Source organism: Apteryx rowi, unplaced genomic scaffold (genome assembly GCF_003343035.1).
Source record: "Apteryx rowi isolate R43461 unplaced genomic scaffold, aptRow1 scaffold_360, whole genome shotgun sequence".
Taxonomy (NCBI): Eukaryota; Metazoa; Chordata; class Aves; order Apterygiformes; family Apterygidae; genus Apteryx; species Apteryx rowi.
Window position 1 is genome coordinate 413,334 of NW_020450086.1, and position 26,369 is coordinate 439,702.

The window sequence follows — 26,369 nt, forward strand, 5'->3', positions numbered from 1 at the left end:
CATGCCTCTCGTCCAGGTGCCGGCGGCCGCCATGAACAGCGGGGCGCGGGCCCGCGGCAGGAGGAGGGCAGCCCGCCCCAGCCCGCCTTCCCCCGCCAGCTCCGAGGGCGAGGAGCCCCTCAGTTCTTCCTCATGCTCCCAGCTCTCCCCTGTTTCCCGGCACAGCTCCCGCAGCTGCGAGGAGGAGGAGGAGGAAGAGGGGGATGTGGCCTCCCAGAGCCAAAAAGGCAATAGGTAACCTGTGTGTCTGGGCCCTGGTTAGAGGAGGAAGCTCAGGGCTGCCTCTTGAGTGAGGAGCTGAGCTTCCGGCGTGCTCAGCCCTGTCTGTCGCTGATTGAGGCCTTTGTTATATGCAGCAGATTTATTCACATAACTGTAGATTTATTTGCACAGATACAGGCCTTAAGACACTGGGCAGTTCCTCTTTCCTTTTTTGCTCCATCTCTGGAAGTCGCAGGTCATTGCAGTCTCCTCTCTGAGCAGTTGCTTTTTTCTGTAGGTTTGTTAAAAGGGCTGTAGATTAGCTGTTGTCCTGAGCCTCAGGGTTTTTGCATATGGAGAAGCTGCAGCTAAACTAGCCTGCCTCTTAAGAGTGCTGAGAGACTGAAGGGCTGTTCTGCCCCAGCATATACAACTACATCCACAGTTGGTTTGGTTTGTATGAATTGCACGGTTCTTGTTCCTTTGGCCTTATTTCATTCCTTTTTATTTATATACAAACTTCGTATGTTCCCTTTCTCTCAGGATCTCCTGTGTTTGACATAATAATCCTTATTTCTCCCTTGGAGAATGGAAGGGGGAAGAGCCAGGTCTGTGCGGTAGCTGATAATGGATGTATCTAGCAAGTCTGAACTGAGCTAAAAGAGCCAGTGGGGAAAGGGGAGGAAGGCTGATCTTCATTGGGATGTAGAATTCCAGTGTGGATATCTCCAACTCTGGTGGAGAGCAGCGCACACTTCCCAGCTGGGAGGATAGAAACCACGCTGAACTTTCTTACAAGCATTCACCTTCTCATGCATTTCTTGAAAGGTTTCTCACCTCTCTTCAGTGTAAGGTGATAAAAGTCCAGGAAAACTGCTCAAACATGCTCAAAAATTGCAGCTATGGAATGAAAAGGAATTTGGCCTGTTTATTGTCCCTCATGCTTCAAGTTTTCTGTTACCTTTTACCTCTTCWCAATGAGTAGTTTTGTTCACGTGCTTTTCAGTTCTGTAGCACTCAAGTCAGACTACTACCTATCTTTTCAGCTTGAGCTGCTATTGGAAACAGCTCTCAAATTCTGGGTCTGTTGCTACAGTACCACCTGGCAGCTGTAAGATGTAATGGAAGACCTGTGTTAGGGCCTGAGCTGGAACAGGCTCATTAAACTCTGTGAGCACAGTATATACTACACTCATACAGGCATTGCATCTGAATAATATTGCTGTTGTGTTGTAATAAGTATCTACTAAATGTTCATATAGTAGCTTCCATGTATAACTGCCAAACTCTGAAAGGGATAATAATAAAAAACACTTCTTACACAGTCGCTCTCCCCACCGCACACACTCAAAGACTCTTGTTGTCCTCTTAAAACTACACAAAAATTAGCCAGATGCAGACATTTAACATAGGAAATTTAATATTTGCAAAAGAGAAAAGCTGAAAACAGAATGTTGTGAAATGGTGTTAGGCATTTTCATACTTTCGGTATGGATTGGTATTATGCCTGATGGCTTGGCTTTAGTGAATATATGGTAAAGAGTAATCACAGTGTTTTCTGTTAATCAGACTTCAGTTTTAATGCCAAACATATACAGTTTGATTTAAGATACTTATTTAAATACAAATACATGTTTGAGAATCTGACACTTTAAGAAGCTTGTTCCTTTAATTACTCTGAGGAAATGCATAGTTGTGAATATGCTAGCATTTCAGAAAATGGTCCTGTGAAATTCAAGTTCTGTGCTGTTTAAAATACAGACATGATCATGTGCCCAGGAGGTTGAGACTGGTGGTTAGGACTCACATTTAGAAGGACTCGATTCCAGTCCTTGTTCCAGTGATACCCGAGAGTTTCAGATAGAGCACGATACTGGAGAAGAGGAAAAGTATTTCTCCTACTAAGACTGCACTTTTGTCTAACATTTCTACATATTCAGCTTGTGTTTTCCTCTGTTTAAAGTTCATTTTCTGTTATCTTACTGGTGGTTAATAAGCTTTTCATTTACTACTCTGAATAATTTTTCTTTAGTGAAGTCAACAGCTTAAACTTTATAAATGTTTATAACTACTGATCTTGGGAAACACATACTGAGTATTATTTTTCTTAATTCATGCCTTCTACCAGTACTTTTTCTCAAATTGACACAATATGTCAGCATTATTCTGGTACCAGGAGCCATAAGACAAATTGCGTATAGTGAAAAAATGCTTTGAGGAAATATCCCTGCCCAAAATGTCAAGTCTGGACAAAGTCGCATTGGTTTGCTGAATTTGAATGCGTAATACTTTTGTCTTTATCTTTAATGAACTTTCAGAGAGTTATTTTCCAACAAAATGAATCATTATGCATTCTTGAGTCACATCCCTTATTATTATATCTATGTGTTTAAAAACTGTCACTGTTAAATTTTTTGGTCTTCGTTAATGCTTTAGCATAACAGACCTAGGCTGCAGCAGGTGGTGTTGAACATGGCTGGGCTTGGGAGTGCTTGGCCTGTGCTGCTTTTGCCCATTCATTTATTTGTGTGTGAAGGTGTTTTGTCAGTTCCAGTGTGCTGGCATGTGATTGTAGCAACACAGTAGAAGGAGGGTCAGAGGATAATTCTTTGTGGAAAGCAACCCTTTTTCGTGTTAGTTTCAACCTTAATCAGTTCCAATGGGCTTTTCCTAGCATGACCAGTGAGTGGTCATGTTAGCACACATGTGGATAAGAACAGTGGAGGAGAGCAGGACAAAACTTAACATTGACATTGTCTCTAAATGCATTGTATCACAGAAATATATTCTTAAGGTTATTGGGGCATAAAATATTTTGCCATAGAATACTGCTGTTCCTTGTGAACACGTAATATTTTTTACATTGAAAAAAAATGAGATATCTTACACTTAAAAGATTCATTTCAGGTGTATTAACATATGTGTTTGGATGCCTCTTTTGTAGCTTGAATTAAGCAAATAAGATTACTCACGGTAATAAAGTATGCAGATAAGTACTTCCAGAGCCCATATATTCATATAAAATACAAATGTGAAGTCTAGTTTCATTGTTTTGTTGTTAAGAAAAATTTCTGTATAACCTAGAAGAAAGCTTATAAAGAAATCTATTGGCATGTTTTCAATTTTGGTTGACATAGAGCCTAATATACATTTTTACTTATGAGGTAGTATGTGTACAGAACATTATAAAAGATTTTTTTGCMCTGGGGCTAGGACTGCTGCATTATTCATGAGTAGAGAAGTTGTGAGTGAGTTATGCAAGGTATCCTATTAAAAGTCTAATAGAACCTTATATAATATCATCAAGTGGTGTGTGCAAGCCATATTTCTTAAGTATATTTCCTGTGAAAGTTTTTTTAGGGAGGCAGATGTTAGCTCTTCATTAAGGTGGTTGTATTCTCAATACCAAGGTGGTCTGATGTCATAAATCCAATTGTATAAGACTTGAAAGAAGAAAAAATCATCTTGATCATCCTTTGCTCATGCGGAAGGCCACGAGATGCATTGAGCCTCTCGGTGACCAAGGACAGGATATTAACATTAAATTTCTGACAAGAGAGAAGGAAGGTGACACTTTGCTGTTTCTGGTATTAGTTTTTGTTTAGTTTCCAAAAGGTAATGCTTGAATCTGCTGCGCAGTTTGAAACAGGAAAAGAATCACTAACAAGCTAGAATTTAATAAGCAGAACATAAGGGGAATTGTCAGAGGTGTCATATAAATGACATCCTTTTTATCCCTTTGGGGATTACTAGACAAGTAGAAAAATAATGTAATCGTTGTCAGAATGCATCATGTAAATCAAATGTCATTATTCATGGCAATAGCACTGGCTAACTTTGAAATCGGATTAAAGATAATATTCTTTTACAATTCTCATTTTTAATTCAGAAAGGCTGAAGACTCTGAAATAATAGGGGGAAGAAATCGTTCACCTTTGAAAGATAATCTTTCACCATGGGAAGAATGGTTCATTTGCAAAGAGAAGGAACTACGTGCCCGCTTGCAAGTTAGAGCTCTGGAGGTGAATTCTTCTGATTACTTTCTGTTAGACTTAACATCAAACTAACAGGCAGCAGAATACACTTTTTTTTCTTTTGATTGTGAGAAACAAATAGTTTTGTCCATTATTTTTTAATGTCTTTAGACATCCATAGTGTTTGTGTTTGGCTGTGCTGATGTGATTCATGCTATGTGCATTTTCTTTTGCTAAATGTTATGCTTCACTGAAGTGGTGCTGTATAATATTTTGCTTACCCAAATGTTAGGTAATGGTTCAGGTTTAAAGGGTTAAAACATATTTATGTATTTGGTACCTTGATTTTCATCACAGGTACGTACGCCTGCGTGTAGGTAGTAAAACATGACAGGGCGTGTGCTGGGTGTAAGTATGCCAGCTTACTTGGTTAGATGTGAGGCATGATGTTGTTAGCCACTTAGGTGTGTAATTATGCAACTGTTTGTCTTTTCCCAGGATATAGTCCCCATCCCAGCATTTCTTTCCCTCCTTCCATCTTTTGCCCACAAAATGAACTATTCTTGAATAGTGGGGCTGGGACAGACTTAAGGCAGAGAACTATATCTTTTCTTGATTAATATGTTTGCAGTTGTAGTTGATTAAATGATACTATTGTTTAAAATCAAATTGGAAGTATTGGGTAGTGGTTAGAACAATCACATCAAAGTTGGATCATTTCTCACTCTAGTTACTGATTTACCATGTGACCTTGAGCAATGTCCTAACCTTTCTGTGATTCACTCTATCTGTAAAGTGAATATATCATAGAGCTGTTCTGTGTGGATTACCTCATATTGTTTGTAGGACACCCACCACTGGAAGGTTCTAGAACAGTGTTTTAGAGGTCAGCATAACACCAAAATAGTTTGTTAAACTTGAGGAATGTGTTCTGGTCTGTTAATATTCACCACACAATTCACGACTTCCCTTTAGTTTTTAATTTGGTAATTGTCTCTCTCTGTTTTGATTTCTGAGTACAAAAATGAGCCAAACTAATTTTTGGTATCATGTAGAAAATGTGGTTTGTGTATGGACTTCTCATGTGGTCTTGATGAGGAACCAAAGCAATTTTTTCTTATGTATCACCCAACAGCATTAATACAGTACCAAATATACTCTAGAAGATGTCTCTCTTGAATATATATTAAAAACAATCATAAGATGAGCATTTCTTACAGTCATGGAGAAATCAGTGGAAGAGGTAAAAGTTTTTTTTAATTTGTAATATTTTGAAAATATTACATATCAAGCTGCTACAATGTAGGAAACTTGGATAGTTTATATCTGGAAAAATACAATCAGCTTTTTTATAAGATGTCAAAAGAGGACAAAGTATGTCACTGTGATATAAAAATATGTTATTACCTTTACATATAAAAGGTATTCGAAACTAGTATCCTAAGAAACAACTGCAAGGTCTCAGATCTTTTGCCAATGAGAGCACTGAGTCTGTCCTAAATGTAGAAAATATGGATAAAGGTTTGGAGTGGATCGTGGGTGGGTCTTCTAAGGTTCTTATGGTGTCATCACCATTTATAGAAACCAGGATCCCTGCAATACAGATGTCTCGGAACTCAAAGGGGGTGTTAATTGCTTTAGCTTTGCCCAGATACAGCAACAATTATATTCCTAACTGATGACTATATTGTGACTGTTATCTTTGAACAGTTTGTAGGCTCTTAATTTTCCTTGATTTCATATCAAATTCAATATTAGAGGAAGAGGAGGTTCTCACTGAAACTGAATGCAGTTTAGGAACCATTAAAATCATTTTCAGGGAAATAATTCCTTCTGGCTGGTGTTTCAGGATATGAATTCTCATTGACAAATATCCCTTCATTCTAGTTCTACTGTTAGAGAAGCTAGGCGTCTCAAGCTGTCATCTTATTCATGTTTTTTTTTTTCTCGATTCATTTCCTTGAAGAAATATAAGTGATTGCACATGTACTGTATGTTCTGTAAAGATGAAATACTTTAGAATTTCTTCCCTCATCTTCAGGTTAAGGGTCCTCCTTGAAAGTTCATTAAAATCTGCAAGAACCTTGCTTTTTGGAGTTAAGCCATAAAATTCCTGTAATTCTGATACTAAACATCACATTTGAGTGATGTCACCTAGCTTCTGATGCCTTTCTGAGTGCAGTGAGGCACACCATCTAAATTTAAAGTATTGCAGAAAACTACTGCCACAAGTTCAGATTTCTTTGACTGGAAGGACATTTAAATAAGCTGAAGGGTGATTTGTTTTCTTGAATTGTTTCCAAAGCCTAATTAAAATACATATTTCCAGTTCATAGTCTGAAAAATTACTATGCCCATCGATTGTATTTCATAATGTTGCTATGTTACTTATYCATCCTTTCCAACATATTAATGAAGGGAAACTTTCAAATTTTTCAAATGTTTACATTGCTTTTACTGCATCACTATTTCCAGTATTGAGTGTATTAGTATAGGTGGTCGCCATGACTTTGAGATATATATTTTTTCTCTAATTAGGAAATTAATCTACAGCTTGAGAAAATGAAAGAAAAGCAAGAATCTGAAAGAAGGAGAAGGATAGCTGAAGAGAAGCACAAGGAATGGGTGCAAAAAAAAAGAGAAGAGGTAAATATTGCTTTAGTTGTAAATATTATAGCACATGCTATGCTTTAGTAAACCTATGTAAAATTTGCTCAGGCTTTTTGGATAACCGTGTTTTTACTTTGCTGAATAATGGCTGTTTTAATTGAAAATTATAAAATCACACCAACAGACTTTAACGTTTTTCTAAGACTGTTCCCCTCCCTTGCCATGAGGTATAAAAGGATTTGTTTTCTGAATAGTCAGCTGATGACTGACCTACATGTTGTGGAATATTATTCTGCTGATTATACCTGGGCTTCTGGTCTTCAGTACCCTACCCTTTCTGACTTCCTAGGTTCAATGTCCAAGCATTTTGGGGAAAGTGTACGTCTTAAGTGTATGCAATGTCTTGTACACCGAGTAGAGCCAGAAGGAGGATTTAGTTAAGTACCATTGCGGACAGGCAAATAGTATGGTAGAGTTTAGAGGGATAATTGAGGTGTGAGGCCAGATTCAGGAAATTCTCAGTAGACCACAGATAGCAATTGGGAATTCCTTCATCCAGAATGCCATTTCTGAGGGGGATCAAGAAATCTTTTAAGTTCTCTGGAGAGGATGCCTAAGACCAGGGTCAGAAGCAGACAGAATCCTGATCTCAGCAGGGCACTGTGCAGCTCTGTGTCACACAAACAAAGCATGCACRCTGGGTGGCAAAAATGGGCAAGTTTGGGAGGCATGGGCTTGCTCAGCCCCAGGTAATTCGTGGGCATGTGCATGCATTCATTGTCTTAGTCTGTAGCGACGCTGGTTACTTACTGTTCCATACTTTTGCTTCTGAAAAGTTTTGAATAAAACCAGATGAAATCTGATTAAAAGAAATACATGTATCACAATAGCACTAGTTTGACAAGGGCAGTTTTGATATTCAGACCTCATGCATTTGTCCTCACTGTTTCAGGACTCTCTATTCTTCTGTTGGATTCGATCTAGAACCATTAGAACAACCTGCATTTGGATCTAAGCTCCTAATTTCTCTTAGCGTCAATGCTGACTGGATAACTGGCATAAACCCCCTACCACCACCACAAACAATCCTGCTCTAAACATTTATTATGATGTAGAAAGGATCTTTCCTTATTAAAATACACAGCAAAAAGGAAGAGATTTATCATTCAGCACAAACAATGCCATTCATTTTTCTCTGTTAAAACACAAATTACAACTGTCCAACTACTCATTGTCTTGAAAGAGTTTGGGCTGCATGTTAAAAATGTCTGTTCACTTCACAGTACAAATTAATGAAAGTTCTTGTTCTCTCTTTCTGTCTCTCTCAAGCATCTTCTGTAAAATTCCACTTATTTGAGTCCTCCTTGTTCTATTTTTGTGGGTTTACTGACGAGCTTCCTCCTCTCTGTTGTAAATGGAAATAGGAGGTCTTTTTGATGGTAAACACATCAGCCCAGAGAACAGGGGAAAAACATATTTGTGTCTGGATTTTTATATATTATATTTTGGAAGGATAAGGTCATCCTTAGGCCATGGCCCAAGCTTTTACCAAAAGTAATCTGATTTTCATTTAAATCAGATGAATCATTGCTTAGTATTTTTCTGTAAACCACACTTAAATCAAGGATAAACTGAAGTTAAAAGCTTGGATGTCTTTAGGATATTAACATTTGTGCTGCATAGATCATACTACTTCAAGTTACCAGAAGATTATTTGTGGATGTGAACACAGACTGAAGGATAAATACATCAACTCGGTAACTAAGAAGGTGTTTAAAATTGCACAAAGATTTCACATGAAATTTAAGTTTAGATTCATGAGCACTGACAGTTGCCATGATTTTCTTGGGGAGCATATGTACCTCTGATATTTGGGATAGCTCACTTTATTTCCTTCTAGAAGCATCAAAAGGTGCTCTTTCTTTTGGCAAAACTTGCAGTATTTCTCACTGAGTTACGCATTAAGCATTCACCTCTTTCATATCCAGTTAGCTGATTCTGAGACCCTATGTGTAGACTGCATAAAATACAGTAGGTTGTCCTTTCAAAAGTGTTATCTCTATGAATTCCGTAAATACRTGTCCTTCCCTATTGCTTAATACTGTATTGATAGAGGAGGTAAGGGGTKGTTGAGTGTACATGCAGCTTCTTCCTTCATCATGAGCACAAGGTCTTTGCGCAACTCCAGGAGACATCACTGGACAAAATCTTCTTACTTTGAAAGTGAGAGGACATTTATGCCAGAAGTAGAACATTTGTATATGCGTAGAAGAATTCTGCTGTTTTTACTATAAGACAAGCCATTTTTCTTGTGTTTTGTTATATGACAATATCATTTGTGATGCTCTACCTGTTAAATATAGTCCTTAGATGTCAGGTTAGGCAGCAAAACTTGAAGACTATTTTTGTTAGCTGGTAGTTTCTTTTTTTTTTTTATTGTATAATATGTGTTTAAGACAATATTCTGTGTGGACTTTTTATGCTTCCAATAATTTTGCATAAATTATTTTTGAAAATAAAGGTAACGTCACTATTTACTATGCCTCTATGTAATAGCTTTTGAGATTTTAAAGGTTATTTATGAATTAGAAATAACATGTTGAAATACTGAGCTACAAAAGAACATTCTAAGTTGTAAGATATGCTAATATGACAAAATTTTGCAGCTCACTAGGAATTAAAAGCTTAATAAAAATCAATTGCCAGGTGCTGCTGTCCTGTTTCTACTAACAGCTTTACAATTTTCAGTAGGATACCAGATCTCTGTTGGACAAAAATAGTCTTACTTTCTCTCTTTCTCCTAAGGTTGTATCATTTGTGGGCAGACAGTATATTGTCTGTTCGACTTGTTCTGTTTTAGTTGTACTACAGCTGTACCTCTTAATAAGTCAGTGGAATACAGATGAAAATATATTAACTCTAAAAAAACCTCCAGACATACTTTTGATTCTAGAAGAAACATTTGCTTGAAATCAACACAATTTTTGTGTGTAATACTAAACTTCTACTTCTGCATTACTTTTAGATTTATGGATAAAAATGAGCAATTATAATGGCACGATTATAAATGCTCAGCAAGCAAGGTTTTGTTCAATGTCATGTTTTCATTATTAGTCTTAGTTTGAAAGGGATTTGAACCGTATACAGGACTGGACATAGATGAGCAAAGCCATTAGACTGTCATAATCTTTCTTGTACGTTAAATTGATTGCTTGATTGTTAATTCCAGTATTTAGACTCCAGTTTGGTAAGGAGCTCTGTGGAGGCAACTCATAGTTGAACTGTTGAAGTTTAAAAAGAAAGGAACCGACATCCCTGATCGCCTTGTCAGAGGTCTAAGTCTTGAATAGGTATTGAAAACTAACTACTGTCTCATTTCTTCAGGTCAAAATTAATGTTTGTAGAAGCTTATTTTCTCTGTGTCTGTTCATTCTGACACTTTTCATAAGTGTAAAGTTTATTTTTTTGAATTTATGTTATATAATGTAAATCTGTTAGCATTATGTGGAAGAGTAAAGTTGCTTAGAGCTCAAATCCACCTATGTATGAATAATTTATTTTGGATTGAAACAGTGTAGTTCTGCAGAACACTTAGAATTGATTATGTCATATAAAGATTTTATTAAATTTTAAGTGAGAAGATGTATTTTTATGAATTTAATTTAGAATTTAATTTAGTTTTAAGCTGGGATATACTAGGTATGTAATGATTTAATTGTATTGGCTCCTAAATCAGTTAAATCTGTAATGATTATACCAACTTTTTATTATGTTGCTATTTTAATGTCAGTCTCTGCTTTTGTTTTATATTCCCATATCTATATGTGTATATCTGATAGAGAAGTCACTTTCTCACTTTTTTTATATTAATAAGTAAGCTGCTTTTCTACTGTCATTTTCTATTTTATCAGTAGAATTTTAAAAGACTCTATTTATATCCTTCTAATAGTTCTTTATTATCTCATGGAAAAAGATATTTTTTCCTTTAGAGAAAAATGACCTGATTTCACTGGCAATGATAGATTCTTCCAAGTTCTTTGAAAGCATATGGTTCGTTTGTTCAAATTCCAGAACTATAGAAGAGGCAGTAATCAGGACTAAACTTATACTTTTAAAATATTGAGATTATGTTAAACTTTTGAAAATCTCTAAAATATTAGACTTTAAAATACTCAGTGTTGGACTGATTTTKGAAAATCTATTTGTATGTAGCTCCTTCTGATATTGTCTGCATGTTTTTTGTAGTTAGATGTTTTCTTAAAAGTTGATTTTATTTAGTGCAGCAGTGTAGTTTAGTATTTTGATACTGTAGATAAGCACTAAATCTGAAGTTTGTGGAAACATTCTGAACTAATCCTCAGCACTGTTTCATCTGTTATGATAAGCAAAAAGATAAAATGTTTGAAGGGCCAAGAAGGGACCTGTTATTAGTGGAATGAAGCTGAAGTTTTTATTGAAGATGGAACCGGGAGCAAAGAATGGCTAGATTTTAACACAAAAGAGATGGAGGAGACCCTTCCACTCTATCATTTCATGTTTTTATGCTGACCCTGTAGACTATGAACAGATTGGTCAACTTCTGTTGTTTGTTCTGTTGTTAACAGTTAAAGGAGGGAGATAAAAAATGCTGCTTACGTGTCTTCAAAATGTTTAGGAATCCCTTCTGTGGTTCCTTGCAAAGATTTTTCACTCTTATATTCATCCATGAGGATTTAGATATGATTACAAAACTATAAGTGGGTATAAAATGTGCAACAAAAATGTGATAGGTGACATCATAGATGTTCAGAGCTGATCACTCATTCATGCCTTCTTTCGTAGTATTGCCTTTGAAGACCACGTCTATTCAGAATTTGTCCAAAAGGATTCAATTCCAAGTTTCTTCACAGTGTGACCAGACACTGGTTCTGCTGTGTGATAACTTACTTTGTTCTGTTCAGTGGAAGCTTCTTGGAGATGCTAGTGAAAAGCTTCTCTTCTCTTTTGGAAAGTATGTAAGCTGCTATCTGAAGCCAGTTTGTATTTTTGCCCTCATTACTGTTGAATTAATTGAAGAAACACTTAGCCTTCTTCCAGGATTTATTATTACTGCCTCATCTCCCAAGAATGAGGAGCAGTAGGGAGAATTCCTTCCTAGAATTTGGTTTGTAAAACCTTTGTCTTTTCTAGCCTCCTTTTCTTCCTTTTTCTGTGTCCTCTTAGTGGTATTTCTGAAAGGAACTGAGGATGGTTTTGATTATGAATTGTTACATAGTCTCACATTAAACATTCTTATCTTCAAAACAGGGGCATAGCCCCTGTATTTATAGTTTGTAAACATAATTTGGGTTGAAGACTTGCCACCTATCAAGAATGCTATGTTCATCAGTACTGTATTTGAAGAACCACAGTTATATTTGAGTTACTTCCTGCTGTTTTTCCTTAGAATTGACAATAGCAAGTTTCTTTTTTTTTTCCTTTTACATGGACTTTTGATCCTGAGATGCAGTCTTTTTGGTTCCTGTCAACAACTGTATGATTGGATGCTTAAGTAAGGTCTGATTAATTGCTGTCAAATCAAAGTATATGAAACTTAGAAAAACATATTGTGGATGCATAAATTGTGAAGTGTCTGTAAACTGTCACATCAGTTTAATTAGAAAGGTGTCATAGCACCTAAAGTTCTATGAATAAAAGCCAAATAAAATATTTGGATTGAAAGTAAGGGCTGGTAACAACAGCTTTTTACTTAACCATTTAAAAAATTTGGCCCTGGCACAGTGTAGTCTACCCTCTAAGCTCTGTTTAGTAGGACATGCTATAATGTTTCTTCCAATCCTGTTAAATCCACCTTTATTAACTGTGCAAAACTACTTCACTCTTAGACTACTAATAGAATAGAAACTTAGCAATATATAGAGAATTCAACTCATGTATGCATATATAAAATATAAATATTTATATTATATAAATATAATACATATAACAATAATTGAAATTGCGAAAGCAGAATACTTGCATCCCCAAATAAGTGTAATTCTGAAGCGCATATTGTTAACATCCTTGTCTTTGTTTTGTAACTTGCATACATTAATTTATCATGAAGTATTATAATATCCTGCAAAGTTATAGGAGCAAAAGTAGCGAAGTTATACATTTTACAGTGGAAAAAGTAACAAAATGTTCTAATAGTAGTATTAATTTGGCTATAGCATCCCAGATATTTTCCGCCTTATTTTAAGAGAGTAAGGCATTGTTTTTTATTTTAAGACTATAAATACAAGCAAAGTAGTTGTTACTCATAGATATTTAATGTAGATTCTTTTGAAGGTTTCCTTTTCTTTCTTTCTTTCTTTAAGAAAAGTTAAGAATGGGACTTATTGAAAAATACCATTTAAACTTTTAGGCTTCCAACCTGTGGAAGTTAGATACAGGATGGGAAAATTCTCTGCTTTGTTGCTTTTTCATTGGAAGATTTCTGTTCCTATCATGTACTTTGCTTTTGGCTGGCAGAAGGAAGAAGCGGTAAGAAATATGAATATTAAAGGCTAGAACCAACACACTGTAAAATAATGGCAAGGTCCTTGAAGCCAAGGACCCTGGTATGTTGCGTGGTTCCTCACAGAAGGGAGACTTGGATTCCAACTCTTATTCCAAAGACTTTCTATTTAATACATATTTTACGTAACCACTGTTAATGTAGAATACAGTTTGTTCTGCAGCTTGAGCATGACTTTCGAGCTAGAGAGTCAAGCTTTCTTTCTTTCATCCAATGAATATTTAATTATTTTATGCAGAGTTGTACTGCTTCAACAGAAGGGGTGGAGAATCCTGTCATCCCAGCCCGCAGTCTGGTAGACAGAGTGTTCTCCTGAGAGTGAGACATGTTAGTTTGAATCCCCTCAGGCAGAGGAGGTAACAAAATCTGGATCTTCCATGTCCTAGGTTAGTGTTCTAACAGCTGAACCATTGTTTTGAGTTTGGTCAGTCATTGCTGCTGCATTTTATGTAGAGCCTGATATACGCTAGGGATTGTGCTGGCAGCTTAGACTTGAAAGAGATGCTGAGTTGTTCACCTTTTTCAAGACTGAACCCTTTCAAGAAATATATTAATGTGGGAAGCATAAACACCTTTCAACCTTGAGAGCCAACTGCATTTAAGAATTTGAATTTTGTATTTAAGTGCTCAAGTCTTTCTTTACACATCTAAACATTTTTGTGACTCCAGGCTTAATTTCTTTAGTATTTCTTCTTCATATTGTGGATTTTTCGGAAATCTAGATCAGAAACACTTTACAAAACAGTCTTTTTTAGCATGGTTGATGTCTCTTTACACAGAACTTYTTTGTGAGATCGTGCGTGTGCACGATCATTCATTATACCATGGGTATAATGTAAGTATGTGGATCTTACTTGTCCAGACCTATCTTTAGATTTCTGCAAGTAGAAGGAACTAATTTCTCAAGTTTGGTGTTAGAATGATTTTTAGATAGCCTCGTGGAGGAGGAACTCAGTGTGAAAGATGATTAAAATAAGAGTGCTTTGTGTTTCACAGCAGCATTCATGGGGTCTGCATTATGGGTCAGATTCTTGTGAATGCCAGGAGAGTGTTCAGGCATTGCATACATCAAGACTTTCTACTTCTGTCACCGTATTGACACACAGTAATTGTTTAAAGAAACACAGTCTGGGAGAAAGATCCATGTAGTTATCTATCTTAGAACTCTGCAGTTTCCATCCTGCAGTGGGGTCTGGCATTGACTTTGTGTGAACTTGAGCAGAAAATCATTGTAAACCTTCTAGTCAGTAGACAACTGCTGCTCAGTGTTGTTGTTTCACTGACCTCCTTTCTAGCCTCTTGTTCTTTTTGCATACCAGTTCCAGAGAGATTAAAGAAAATCTTATGTGGACTAGGGTTGGTGACTGAGCTGTGTAATAGGGCTAAATTGAAAAGATAATAACAACTGGCTGAATGACCCAGATTTTTGAGGCTGTTAAATGTGATTGATGTTCAGGATTATTGTGAGAATAAATGAGGAAGTTCGGATGTATATTCTGATATTGGCAGTGTGGACTTTTCCTTATTTCACCCTCAGTCACCATAAAATGATGCTAGAATGTGGTAGCTATGATGTCAGAGTGAACAGCTGTGAAATAGAACTGTCAGTTACAAATGAAAAGACAAATGTTGCTGTCACATTCTGCAGTCCAGAAAAAAAGAAAAGATTGCTGTGAGAAGTACTGTATAAATATAAAACTCATCTTCAGTAACACTGCACAGAAAATGCAGAATAGGAGGAATCTCTGCTCTTGACCCTCTTTCCTCTAATTTAATTAAGATGAAAATACAGGAGTGTAAATTTTCTTACAGTTTCATATAGAGTCTTTGCTTTGGCAGTCTGGCTGTTCTCTGCCTGTAAAATTATTTAAATATTTCTGCCTGCAGTCAGGAAGAAAGCAGGATGCTTCTTCAAATTTTAAATTCCTTTGATAATTCACAATATATACATTGGTCTGATTTTTCTTGAAAAGTTAGTAATTCTGCTGAGGAGACATTGGCTTGGTACTGACTCAGTGAGACACATGGTTCTTACTGAGTCACCAGTACTGCTTTGTGCCATGGCTGCGTTTGTTCTGGGTGGGGGATTTCCAAGTACTGACCTAGCCCAGTCCTTATTAGGTTCCAAGGCCTGATAGGATCACAGCCCAGAGCAGTAAGCCTGCAGGCCCTATTTGTATCCTTTTCCTTAATAATGTGCTTGGGTGGGATGGCAGGAGAACAAGCCTTTCTTGCAATGAGTAATTGGATGTTTTACAATCAATATCTTAATTTATGTAATAAGTGTAATCATATTTTAAAGTGTATGTAAATTTACTAGTGGTTTAGTGAATAGATAATGTCTGTTTTGAACATGAGATCAAAGAGAATTTTTAAAACCCAATCCAACAACACCGAGCATAAACAAATTATACAGTTTCCCTTCCCCCCATACATATGTGGAAGGAGAGTGGAGGGAGGATTGAAGAACATGTATATTATTATGCACATTCCTAGCGTTTTTGATGGATTTGTATAAGGGAAAGTAATAAAGATGGGGAGAGGCTGGCAAGGCTGGGGTGAGAGGAGCTTGACATGAAGCAGCTTATTAAAGCAGCTGGGAATGTAGTATACGCTAACTTTATGAAGGAAAAGCTGTTCTGTGCTAGAGAGAAAGAGGAAGCATTTCTGATTTGTCTGCAGAATAATTTCTAGGCAGCTGCAAAGTCTGCAATTCTGCAGGGAGTCTCCCATTCGTAAGGATGTCTCATTGGAAGTAAAACTTAGCAATAGCTGTGGTTTTCATGATAGTGTGCATGGTATATCATTGTTTACATAGAGCCTAATTTGGCTTTGGGACAGCCTAGATAGTAGCTAAACTCATCTGAAATATTGTACTTTAAATATACATTATCTAAGAAGCTTCCCTCCCTGACCTTTTTTAAATTACAGCCTTTAGAAAGATTTTTGGCCTTTTTTCTGCTTGTTTGTTATTGAACAATTCACCTATACTTGGAAGGACCCAATTTTTTCAGTTTTCTCCTATATTAATTTAGATGCTCTTTATAGGTTAAGAGCCTTAGCTAAAGATTGTAGCTTTGAACAATCTTACTTTTGTAACTTTCATGTACAATGGTGATGCACAGAATCAAGCAAACAACAGAAGAGTTGAAATCTTTGTACGCCTCTCTTCGCAAATAGCTTTAACTCACCATTTTAGCATGTATCTCTCATCTACATTAATACTTTTTATCTGTCCCAGACTATCATTGTCTTGAAATAGGAGTTGTTGAAAGATGCGTGTGAGGAATATTTGATAATGGAGGGACAGAAGAACAGCTCTGAACAAGAGAGAGCAAGATACGTTTTAGAAGAAGGAGGAAAAGCTTAGACAATTGGTCATTTGTTTTTTCAGACAGATGATGTTTAGGTTCTGCATAACTTGCCAAAAAGCAGGTGATTTTTCCTCTTTTACCTATTTGAAAACGAAAGGTTTGTGTCATGTTAAGAAAGGTCTTGTTTCCATTCTTCAGTAGTACAGAAACATTTCAGAATCTCAACATTTTTTTTTTCCAGAATTAAATTCTTTTTTGATGGGTCTTAGTTGTGAATATGAATTTCATCATGTGTATAGGCCTTCCTTACAAACTATGATGTCAAATCAGATTAGTAAGACTTTTCTTCTTTTGTAGTTCTATGAAGTTTTACCTTCCAATGAAACTGTAGTGTATTCATAGCTGACCATTTTCCCTACACTGCAGAACAGAGTCAGCTGATGTTTCCCAGAATGCACTGGAGATAAAATGAAAATAAAATATGAGGTGAAAATGTAGTTCTTAGCTAACTTTTATGGAATCGACTGCTGTGTGTACACAACTGTCTGTTGTCTCAGTGGTACTGTGAGTTATCATCATAGGGTAAGTGGAAAAAACTTGTATCTGATACAGATTATGGCAAATGCAGTTAATAAGGCATGGCTTGTAAAAGGGGGAAAAAAGAGTTAATGCATAGTCTAGCAGCTGCTGTTAAAATTCTAGTATTGTTTCTCTGCCAAACACAAATAGGGTCATGCTAACGCAAGCAATTCTGTAAACTGGCTCCTTCAGATAAGAAGTCTGCAGTTTAGTGTTATGACATGACAGTAGGAAAAAAGGAATGCCAAGACTAAATGAAGGTTAGGCTTAAAATTATTTTGGAATGATCATCCTTATTTCCTTATCAAGACAATTTTATGTAGTATGGGTAAGAATTCAAATGTGATAGCATTTATTATCCGGTACTATTTCTTAAAATAAAAATGGCAAAAGTTTTAAAGAGAAAATGCATTTCTTTCAGACTGTTGTCCCTGTTTCTGCACCTTATCAAATGAATGGCAGAAATGAGTTGGTGTTTTGCAGAACAATATGAGATAAAGGCTTTATTCTGTATGATGCTGCCTTGTGGGATTAACAATAAGTTTTGGTGTGAAGGACAAGGACTTGTGAAGGACAACTGTCCTATTTAGACCAGACTGAGGGAATTGCTGTTGTCCCCAGCTCGAGTGTCATGGTTTCTGCTTCTTTATGCATAATTGGTGTTTCCAGAATTGCCGTAAATCTGGGAGAAAGGGRTTAGGTGGAAGCTATCTTTCTGCCTTTTGTGCTTAAAAGATGTAAGACAGGAAGGAAAGTACAGTCCTGTTCTTTTTGTAATTGTGTTTTTCCTCTTATCCCTAAAGAAGACCAGATGMAGCTCATTATACTTTTCAGTTATAGTTCTAGGCATTAGACATCCATACCTGCCAGCTGTAATAATTCTGAGGCAGCATAATTTCCTGCTAAACATCACATCTCCTTTGATCAAGAGGTATAGTAAATACTTAATTGTTGTAGTTGCTAGGATGGTTCAGATTCTGCTACTTAGTGGCAGGGAGCTTGCAGGAAAAGAAGATTTCTTAGAAGAAAGTAACATTTTAAATTCAGCAGTTCTTTTTTATGAAAACAGAAACTGTTTGGTCTTGAATCTTGTGCTTCCCCTCCATGTTGTGTGCAGAGCTTGTCTAGTAAAGATTTTTGACTCCATGTGTATGCAGATTTCTTCAGAGTTAAGTAAACTAAGTAGAAGTAGAACAGATCCAGTAGAATCCCAGACATTCCAAAAAGGGTTCAGAAAGGGGAAATGAAAGCTACTATTAAGATTCAAATGAAAATACCTTCCTCCCCAGATCAAGAAAAGACCTTTATTACATGCTTGTTAGCTTAGAGAATGGTCCCCAAAGCATTAGTGTGTGCAATCAGAGCCACACACTCTGAAAAGAGGTAGAAGTGAATGACACTTCTGTGTATTGTATCTTTCAAATTATAAAGGGAACGATTTACTTAACACTCAGTTACAGCTCTTCACCTACCCTAGACTGCATTTCCTAGCTTTCGCTTTCATGACCTGAAAAGATGGAACATGAAGATTGATTCATAGGCCAATTTCATGTGTGAATAAACTAAAGAATATCATAAATGTAGAGAATATCACAAAACATGAACTTGATTCTCATTTGGTGTACTTATTTTCTTACCAGTTTACACTTAAGTGTTTCATACAATCTGCCAACATCAATGACTCCTAGAAAAGGGCAGTTTGCCTGGCTTGCATGTAGAATTGTAGTTTAGTCTGGATTCACTGAAAGGTTGTTTTTTCATCTAAAACTAACATACCATTGTTGAGAATTGCAACATATATTTTTTTCCCCAGAAACATTGAGAATTATCTGGAGTGTTTTAAAGGATGTCTGAATAAATAAAACAGAGCAATAAACATAATAGCTTATGGAATCATGAAGGTAGATTGTTATCATGTTTTATGACACATTTATATGCTTAAAATTATTTTATCTGCCAATAGTGATGGCTAGGTCCTAGTCTTTTAAGACTAGGTTTTGAAAGAGTTTGCAATATCATTTTTTTTCAGGGTTACGATAATTTATTTGTAATTAACTGTTTTATCACAAGAAATATATTGAAAATTTTAGATTTTGTTACTTTGATCTCTTTCACTTAGGAAAGAAGGGAAAGGGAACGAAAGCTGAGCAAAGAAATGGCAGAAAAAGCCACAAGGGAACTAGAAAAAATGCAGTTACAAGAAAAGGCCAAAATAAAGTATAAAGAATGGTTAAAGAAGAAAAGAGCTGAAGAGTCAGAAAAGAAGAAGAAAGAGAAGGTATTAGTCATTTATTTTGGATGGAGTTGCCTAATCTGTAACTCATATTAAATATGTTGATTAATTAAGTTTATTGGAATTCATCACAGGGCAATGTTCTACATGAAGAATACTTTTTAAAGTTGTAATGTTAGTGCATTGAAGACATTGAGAAATGGCTGGCAAAACAAGATGTGTATTAACACATTTGTGTCTTTCTTAGAAAGCCAAGCAAAGCCACTGTGATTTTGATGTGACAAGGGAGAGAGAAGTAATACAAACCACACAGTGTATCTGTATTACTCAGTCCATTGCAGAGGGACCCAAGCAGAAAATAGGCAGCATCTGGGCATTTTTCTCCCAGCACCACTATTATCTCGGTCATTTTACTTGCACACATATCTAATTAAAAGCATTTTTCTTCATTTATATCTCTACCAATTTGAGGTTAGGAGTCCTAATTTTAATATTATTTTATATTGATTAATCACCTCTTTATAGCAAGCTTTAAAAGACCTCTTATGTGTTGTAAGCTTCCTAATAAGCTTCCTAAAATACAGGCTTTTAGGTCCCCTATTTCACTAGGGCGAATGCTATAACAAAGCCACACTTTCAAGCATCACCCAGCATTCCTCTCAAGTATTACATGTGGGTAGTGATTGTGCATGAAAACAATGAAATAGGCTAGTTGGGACTAGAGCTGTTGTACTTGAAGTCTACTTGTTGTATTTTAATTTAATTAATGTTACAGTACACTTTATCAATGGAATATGTAATATTATAGAAGTAGTACCTTACTGTAGTAGTTGAGTATGAGGAGTAGCATTCAAGTGTGAGGAAGGATTTTGATTAGAAGAATTTGTCTATATTCCCCCTATAATTATAGCATTTGTTCTTGGAGTGCAGAATACATTCCTTAGTATTTCACAAGGATATATAATAACGTCTTTGAATTAATTTTAAAATACCATAAGCTATATCAGATCAGTTTTAAGGCCTTAATGATCTTAATTTTGCAGACTTTCCATATTTCCCATATAATTAAAACCCACTTAAATATTCTGTACTGGCTTGTTTATTTCCTGCTGAACAAAGAGCTTGTATGTCTCTGCTGAGCCTCTAAAGTACACAGCACAAAGAACTTTTGAAACCCAAGAAAATGGAAGTCTTGAGATAGATTTAAACCTTGTGTTCTTTCAGTTCTGTCTTCTATAAACTTTAGGTAAGTTCTCAGAAACCATGTTCACAGTGTCAATTAAACTTGGTTTAGATCCAAATGCAATGCCTATACATACTGCTTGTATTTTAAATCCTGATTAATGATTCCCCAAATCTAAATTCTGCTCCAGGCTTAGTGGCAACCCAATCTTAGCTGAATTAGGGCTGTATGAATATGAGTAAATGAGAAGACTGGATGGCTGTCCAAGATGCGGTTGCCTCTTTAGGCTAACTAACTACAGTACAGTAGGCTCTGGTCATCTGACCATTGTTATGTTCAGTATGTCTTCTACACAAAGACTTGCAAAAGATTTCTGGGAGCTTTTTCTCAGAGGAACTCTGGATTAATGGGGAGGGTTTTTTCTTTTCCAGACTTGCAAGAAAAGAAGATTGAGGAGTTTTCCATTGTCAGGGAAATGTATTTGTATTTGGAAACTTATTTGAAACAGATATTCAGCAGTCTGACAATCTATTTGCAGAAATTTGTTTACAATTTTGTATGTATTGTACAAGATTTTGTCTGTAGGTTTGTCTTGGATGTTTTGATTTTTAGGAAAAAGAAAAAGAAAGGGAAGCTGAGCTACAGGAAAAGAAAGAGAGATCAGAGAAGATCTTTAAGGAATGGCTGCATAATGCTAGAAATAAAGCACGCCCTGTTTTAAATGGTTATGGCTACCCACATGGGAAGTCTACAGGTTTGTACTCTTACTATATATATATATATATATATATATATATATATATATAGTGACTTAGGTTTGTGGTTCACTTCCCTCTAACCGTTTAATGTAAAATGAAGCCTGTTTTAGGTTTTCATCCAGTATCTAATTTTGACACTTGGGAATAGCTAGCCCATATGGTATAAGTTAGAGAATCTTTTTCTGTGAGATCCATTGTGTGGTTTTCATAGCCCTTCAAGTTATTTGAGAAGAGAAGAATGTGGCATACCAAAGTATAATTAATTTTAATCTCGTTAGGTTCCTTATCAGGTATAGGAATCACTAGAGCCAGTTACTGGTTCCTGTGAAACATATCAGCTATATTGGCATCTTTCTAAAGCTAGTGTTAGTGTTACAGAAGGTATGCACCTTCTTGTGGTACCTGAATCCCCCTTAGAAAAGAGGTGGCTTTTTGAGATGGAGAGCCTGATAAGAGCATGGCAGAAGCCCTGTCTCAAAAAGGAGGCTTGGAAATCATTCTCTGTTCTGAGCTAAGGTTTCCTTTCCATGTGTCTTTGCAGTTGCATCGTGCATTCTTGGCCTGTATAGTCCTGTTCCATTTCCTTTTTCCTTTCAAAGGGAAGTGTTAAAGAGAATTCTGATGATAGTTATGGCATGGTGTTTTGTGAGCCTCACTTTTTGTCCTTCCTTTTGTCATCCCACATTACAGAGAAGCTAAAGAGCAGTGAGAAATAGTATTATGTATTACACGTGAGGACTTAACTGCATTTTTTGAAGAAAAATGATGTATGCTTTCTTTTTTATTTTCTCATAAAATTAAAATCATAGTTATTATTTGAATTCATAGCAAAATGTTTTGAAACCTAAATTCCAGTCTCTGAACAATTAAGAAAATTTCTATAGCAGACACAACCAGTTGTTCTTTTGCTTAGGTCTGATTATAGATGGTGATGCACATTGCTTTCATGTTTTGTTCTGGAACCTCATTATTTCTGAACAGCTGCTATCACTTGTCTAAGTGATTTCTGAAAAATATCTCCATACTCAGTTGTGTTGACGTAATAGAATGTCCCAGACTTTGTTTTGCCCACGCTTGTGAAGTATATGTTGAAATTTGACTACAGACAAGTCACTGCAAGGGCAACATGTTCCTTCTGTTGTGTTTAGCTTTCTGATATTGCTTTGTGTACCATAGATTATTAATTGCAGATAATTAATGTAATTTTCTCCTCAATAAGAGGAAGAATAACAGTTAAAGAGGAAGAAATATGTGAATTTTACATAGGTGGTGACGGGAAGTAATATTTATAAATGCCTCACAGCTTTGAACAAGTAAAGTAGCAAAGTAGCCAATTTATAGAGGTTTTCATCATCTAAGTATACACAGGACTGAGCATTTTGAATGTTGCACAGCATTTGAAATGCTTTTTTTTTTTTTAATGCAGATGAAAAACATACTGATTATTGGTAAAAGAAGGGTGGAAGATTTACTGCTTTGAATCATTTAAATTATGCAACGTACCTGTACTATCTTCCCTTAAAGATGCTGTTGTTTCTTTGCTAGTCTAGATTAGAATTATAATTGCTTGCAGTGTAAAGCTTGTAATATAAATATTCCTTTTTAATTATGTGTGTTTTTTAAATGTTTTAGGGTATCATGATGGAATTTCGTATCCAGCTCCAGCATATTGTAACCCCATTCCTTGGAAACCAATACATGTACCTCCTCCAAAGGAAGACAGTATCGTTACCATGAAGAACAGCAAGAGACCTGTATACTCTCAGTCACATAGGTCTGCACCTATGGTAATTTATAAGCCCCCAAACAACCTTTGTGTTGGATCCTTGTGCAGAAAGCAGTTATAATACAGAAATCAAAATCATTCTTACAAGCTTGAGTGAACTGGGCCATAGATATGAAGTTACATGTCCAAAACAGTATTTAAAAAAMCACAACTTTTGTGAACAGGCCTTGTATTGAATGTTAACTAACCAATCAGCTTATTATTCAAGGATCTTTTATATGTTGAATTTTATTAAAAAGTCATATTTAGCCAATTGAAGTGGGACTGTATTTCAGTACCAATAAAATATACAGGATTGTTGCTTTCTTTCCTCCCCTACTTTTTTTTTTTTTTTTTGGGGAGGAAGGAGATTATTGTACATGTGATTATTCCTTTGGGCGATGGTATTACAGGGTTATTTTAAAGATGCTAATTACAAGAAACTTTGAAGCAATTCTTGGCTTAATGGGGGAAGAATTAGAGGTCTCTGTACAGCTGCAGGGCTTGATCTCATTGGGATCGCAGAGATGTGGTGGGATAGCTCACACGATGAGTGCTGCAGTGGATGTATACAGGCTCTTTAAGACAGACGGGCTGGGACAGCAAGGAGGGGGAGTTGTCCTTTATGTGAGAGAGCAGCTGGAGTGCCTGGGGCTTTGCCCTGGGGGTGAATGGTGAGCCAGTCAAGAGCCTATGGGTCAGGAATCAAGGGCAGACCAATGTGGGCAATATTGTGGTGAGTGTCTGCTGCAGACCACTTGATCAGGAAGAAGAAGCAGATGAGGCCTTCTTCAGACAACTGGACGAAGCCTCACATTAACAGGCCCTCATGGAGGGCTTTAACCTCCCCAATATCTGCTGGAAGGGCAGATCARCACAGCAATCCAGGAGGTTTCTGGAGCACATTGATGACAACTTCCTGACACAGGTGATCAAGGAGCTGAAGAGGGGATGCACTCTGCTGGACTGGTAAGTACAAACAAGGGAGAGCTGGTCGGGGGATGTGGTGGTTGGGGGCGGCCTTGGCTGCAGTTACCATGAGATGGTAGAGTTCAGGATCCTAAGAGGAGGGGAAAAAAGCAAATAGCAGGATCACAGTCCTGGAGTGCAGGGGAGGACTTTAGCCTGTTCTGGGATCTCTGAAAGAATCCCATGAAAACCATCCTGGAGAGAAGAGAGGTGTTCAGGAGAGCTGGTTGATTTTCCATGATCGCTTCCTCCAAGCTCAAGAATAGTCCATCCCAATGAGCAGGAAGTTAAGCAGGAGTGGCAGAAGGCCTGCATGGATGGACAAGGAGCTCCTGACAAAACTCAAAAAGGAAGCATACAAGAGGGGGAAGCATGGACAGGTGACCCAGGAGGAATATAGAGGCACTGCCTGAATGTGCAGGGATAGGATTAGGAAAGCCAAATCCCATGTGGATTTGAATCTAGTGACATGAAGGGCAAGAAGGAGAGCTTCTATATGTATATCACCAGCAAAAGGAAGTCTAGGAAAAATGTGGGCTTTCTGCTGTACGGGGCAGGGGCCTGGTGACAAAGGACACAAAATAGGCCAAAGTACTTGGTGCCTTTTTCGGCTTGGTCTTTATTGGTAAGACTTGCCCTCAGCAATCCCAGAGCCCTGTAACCAGTGGGAAAGTCTGGAGCAAGGAAAACTTACCCTGGGTGAAGCAGAGTCAGGTTAGGGAACATTTAAAGAAACTGGATGTACACAAGTCCATGAGACCTGATGGGATGCAGCTTTGAGTGCCTGAGAAAGCTGGCTGATATCCTTCTGAGGCCACTGTCGATAATCTTTGAAAGGTCATTTTGCCTGGGGAGGTTCTTGAGGACTGGAAGAAATAAAATGTCACTCCTATCTTCAAGAAGGGCAAGGAGGAGGATCTGGGGAACTACAGACCTGTCAGCCTCACCTCAGTCCCTGAGAAGGTGATGGAGCAGATCCTCTCGGAAGCCATTTCCAAACAAATGGAAGACAAGAAGGTGATCGGGAGTAGCTGACATAGATTAATGAAGGGGAAATCGTGCTTGATCTACCTGGTAGCCTTCTACGATGAGGTCACTGGCTCAGTGGATGAGGTGATAGCAATGTTGTTAGACACTGTTAATCTTGACTTTGTAAGGCTTTTGGTGCTGTCTCCCACAACAGCCTCGTAGAAAAACTGATGAAGTATGAGCTAGATAGTGGACAGTGAAATGGACTGAAAGCTGGCTGAACTGCTGAGCTCAAAGGGTTGTGATCAGTTACACAAAGTCCAACTGGTGGTCAGACACCAGTGGTGTACCCCAGGGGTTGATAGTGGGGCCAAAACAGACATACAAGATCTTCATTAATGGCCTGGATGATGGGACAGAGTGCAACCCGCTCTAACTGACCCTCCTTTGAGCAGGGAGTTGAACCAGATGATCTCCAGCGGCCACTTCCAACCTCAGTTGTCCTTTGCTTCTTGGTGAAAGGGAGAAAGCAGGAAGAAATAAGGCTTCATTTTTCTGTTATCATAACTGTGTTACATTAAGAAATATACTGTTATTCTTTAGAAATTACACAATATTAAAATATATTTTATATATTGTAAGATTTGAACATTTTATACTTTACATTTTACATATTATAAAATGTAAATATAAAAAAATGAGGCTCATCCTTGTGTGTAGGTGTTCTGATACATTAATATGACTTCTTTTAAATAAAAAATATTTTCTATTAATAATAACGATCAATTTAAATTTCATCTGAACAGATTGTGTAACAAGTATCTCAAACTATCTCAAATATCAAGTTTATACTTAAAACATTACTCTCATCCTTACTTTGAATAAATTAGTTTATTCAGTAGGCTCATATGACCATTCTTTCTAGATAATGCCAGATGCTAACAGCAGACTGCAGCATCTTAGAGCTGTTAATGTAAAAATTTAGTTTGTGTTTGTCAGTCATTTACGATATATGGATGTCTGACATGCTTAGACTTTTGCAAACTACCTCACATCTGCCTATTAGAGAAATCTAAAGGAGTCATTTAATTCTTCTTTCTGCAATGTAAATAGTCTGGAATATAAAATTTTATTTTTCATCAGAAGTGAAAGAATGAAAAAAATGCTTTAAATAAAGAGCACTTATCTTTAATTGTATTATTTTATGACAGTAGTGGCTAAAAATCTTAACTAAAAATGGGACTGCTCCGTACTATAGACTTGGATACAAAGTGGA

At 36.7% G+C, this 26,369-nt stretch overlaps 1 protein-coding gene across 2 annotated transcripts; it reads left to right on the forward strand.

Moving 5' to 3' along the window:
• Positions 1 to 6: 6 nt before the first annotated feature.
• On the forward strand, positions 7 to 23,476 carry CCDC34 (coiled-coil domain containing 34). 2 transcript variants are annotated; one of them, XM_026073106.1, is made up of 6 exons: positions 7 to 234; positions 4,091 to 4,223; positions 6,714 to 6,821; positions 19,336 to 19,494; positions 21,245 to 21,386; positions 23,023 to 23,476. In XM_026073106.1, exons 1-6 carry the CDS (start codon positions 32 to 34, stop codon positions 23,235 to 23,237), a joined length of 960 nt encoding a protein of 319 aa, XP_025928891.1. In that variant the 5' UTR covers positions 7 to 31; the 3' UTR covers positions 23,238 to 23,476. The 2 variants fall into 2 exon arrangements, with proteins under 2 accessions (XP_025928891.1, XP_025928892.1); XM_026073107.1 differs by lacking the exon at positions 19,336 to 19,494.
• Positions 23,477 to 26,369: the final 2,893 nt, after the last annotated feature.